Source organism: Penaeus vannamei, chromosome 34 (assembly GCF_042767895.1).
Source record: "Penaeus vannamei isolate JL-2024 chromosome 34, ASM4276789v1, whole genome shotgun sequence".
Classification (NCBI taxonomy): Eukaryota; Metazoa; Arthropoda; class Malacostraca; order Decapoda; family Penaeidae; genus Penaeus; species Penaeus vannamei.
Window position 1 is genome coordinate 6819423 of NC_091582.1, and position 2500 is coordinate 6821922.

Sequence of the window (2500 nt, forward strand, 5' to 3'; positions counted from 1 at the left end):
GGGCTCGAGGACGGCTTCCTCCGGGGCCTCCATCTCGGGTTCGAGGACGGCCTCCTCCGAGGCCTCCATCTCGGGTTCGAGGACGGCCTCCTCTAGGGCCTCCATCTCGAGTTCGAGGACGGCCTCCTCGGCCGGAGGAGGCCGTCCTGGAACATATATATATATATATATATATATATATATATATATATATATATATATATATATATATATATATATATATATATATATATATATATATATATATATATATATATATATATATATATATATGTATATATATATAATACGGTATGTTTAATTGGTCCGTGCACGTTGCACGCGGGCTGCATCTTCTCGTTCTTAGCACGCGTCAAGAACGAGATGGTTTATTATCGGACGAGGTGTCGTTTCATTCTTGAGGGTCGAAGACGTCCTCCTCCTCCGGGGCCTTCATCTCGGGCTCGAGGACGGCCTCCTCCGGGGCCTTCATCTCGGGTTCGAGGACGGCCTCCTCCGGGGCCTCCATCTCGGGCTCGAGGACGGCCTCCTCCGGGGCCTCCATCTAGGGCTCGAGGACGGCCTCCTCCGGGGCCTCCATCTCGGGCTCGAGGACGGCCTCCTCCGAGGCCTCCATCTCGGGTTCGAGGACGGCTTCCTCCGGGGCCTTCATCTCGGGCTCGAGGACGGCCTCCTCCGGTGCCTCCATCTCGGGTTCGAGGACGGCTTCCTCCGGGGCCTTCATCTCAGGCTCGAGGACGGCCTCCTCCGGGGCCTCCATCTCGGGTTCGAGGACGGCCTCCTCCGGGGCCTTCATCTCGGGCTCGAGGACGGCTTCCTCCGGGGCCTGCATCATCTCGAGGACGGCTTCCTCCGGGGCCAGCATCATCTCGAGGACGGCCTCCTCCGGGGCCTCCATCTCGGGTTCGAGGACGGCCTCCTCCGAGGCCTCCATCTCGGGTTCGAGGACGGCCTCCTCCGGGGCCTTCATCTCGGGTTCGAGGACGGCCTCCCCCGTGGCCTCCATCTCGGGCTCGAGGACGGCCTCCTCCGGTGCCTCCATCTCGGGTTCGAGGACGGCCTCCTCCGTGGCCTCCATCTCAGGCTCGAGGACGGCCTCCTCCGGGGCCTCCATCTCGGGCTCGAGGACGGCCTCCTCCGGTGCCTCCATCTCGGGTTCGAGGACGGCTTCCTCCGGGGCCTTCATCTCGGGCTCGAGGACGGCCTCCTCCGGTGCCTCCATCTCGGGTTCGAGGACGGCCTCCTCCGTGGCCTCCATCTCAGGCTCGAGGACGGCCTCCTCCGGGGCCTCCATCTCGGGTTCGAGGACGGCCTCCTCCGGGGCCTTCATCTCGGGCTCGAGGACGGCTTCCTCCGGGGCCTGCATCATCTCGAGGACGGCTTCCTCCGGGGCCAGCATCATCTCGAGGACGGCCTCCTCCGGGGCCTCCATCTCGGGCTCGAGGACGGCCTCCTCCGGGGCCTTCATCTCGGGTTCGAGGACGGCCTCCTCCGGGGCCTCCATCTCAGGACTGTCACTGTCACTACTGGTGTCCGGCTTCCTCCTCGGGGGCTGCACGGAGGGCAGTGCGGTGTCACTGTCACTGCTGGTGTCCGGCTTCCTCCTCGGGGGCTGCACGGAGGGCAGTGCGGTGTCATTGTCACTGTCACTGCCGGTGTCCGGCTTCCTCCTCGGGGGCTGCACCCGTGCGTCCTGGTAAAGGTAATGGGCCTCGAGCTGTGTCGCCTCCGCGGGGAGGGAGATCTTCTTCGAGGACTGCCTTTTGGCCTTCGTCCGCCAGACGAGGTTGATCCACGAGAGCCCCTTGGTGCGTCGCGTCGGCATGCGGTTCACAACGCTAATCCTGAAGGCGTGGCTGCCATCGGGCGCGGAGAACACGAATCCCCCGGCCTCGCCATCGACCGACCATCGGAAATGAATCTGCTATAGAAGAAGGTCCTCTCTCGGCGGAGGACAAGTTCCGTCTTCCATCTCGGGTTCGAGGATGGCCTCCTCCGGGGCCTGCATCTCGAGAACGGCCTCCTCCGGGGCCTCCATCTTAGGTTCGAGGACGGCCTCCTCCGGGGCTTGCATCTCGAGGACGGCCTCCTCCGGGGCCTTCATCTCGGGCTCGAGGACGGCCTCCTCCGGGGCCTTCATCTCGGGCTCGAGGACGGCTTCCTCCGGGGCCTTCATCTCGAGGACGGCCTCCTCCGGGGCCTTCATCTCGAGGACGGCCTCCTCCGGGGCCTGCATCTCGAGGACGGCCTCCTCCGGGGCCTGCATCTCGAGGACGGCCTGCATCTCGAGGACGGCCTCCTCCGGGGCCTGCATCTCGAGGACGGCCTCCTCCGGGGCCTCCATCTCGGGTTCGAGGACGGCCTCCTCCGGGGCCTCCATCTCGGGCTCGAGGACGGCCTCCTCCGGGGCCTCCATCTCGGGTTCGAGGACGGCCTCCTCCGGGGCCTGCATCTCGAGGACGGCCTCCTCCGGGGCCTCCATCTCGGGTTCGAGGACGGC

At 64.4% G+C, this 2500-nt stretch overlaps 2 protein-coding genes across 3 annotated transcripts in view; both read right to left on the reverse strand.

Moving 5' to 3' along the window:
- Positions 1 to 391: 391 nt before the first annotated feature.
- On the reverse strand, positions 392 to 1825 carry LOC138859208 (magnetosome-associated protein MamJ-like). Its single transcript, XM_070113412.1, has 3 exons — positions 1181 to 1825; positions 647 to 934; positions 392 to 472 (listed from the first exon to the last, which is right to left on the reverse strand). The coding sequence occupies exons 1-3, from the start codon at positions 1823 to 1825 to the stop codon at positions 392 to 394; spliced, it is 1014 nt and encodes a 337-aa protein (XP_069969513.1).
- Positions 1826 to 1924: 99 nt separating this feature from the next.
- LOC138859274 (uncharacterized) overlaps positions 1925 to 2500 on the reverse strand; it is a 990-nt gene continuing 414 nt past the window's right edge. The window contains exons 1-2 of one of the 2 annotated variants that reach the window (XM_070113517.1): positions 2435 to 2500; positions 1925 to 2248 (exon numbers count right to left, since the gene is read on the reverse strand). The exon at positions 2435 to 2500 is cut by the window's right edge and continues 414 nt beyond it. In XM_070113517.1, coding sequence (XP_069969618.1) covers positions 1925 to 2248; positions 2435 to 2500 — 390 coding nt within the window. Of the gene's footprint in view, positions 2279 to 2434 lie in introns of both variants that reach the window. The other variant, XM_070113516.1, reaches the window with a different exon arrangement.

Coding starts and splice junctions, on each gene's coding strand:
- LOC138859208 (XM_070113412.1), bottom strand. CDS start 1,825: ATGCCGACGCGACGCACCAAGGGGCTCTCGTGGATCAACCTCGTCTGG. Junction 935..1,180: donor TCCTCGAGCCCGAGATGAAG/GCCCCGGAGGAA, acceptor CTCGAACCCGAG/ATGGAGGCCTCGGAGGAGGC. Junction 473..646: donor TCCTCGAGCCCGAGATGAAG/GCCCCGGAGGAA, acceptor CTCGAACCCGAG/ATGAAGGCCCCGGAGGAGGC.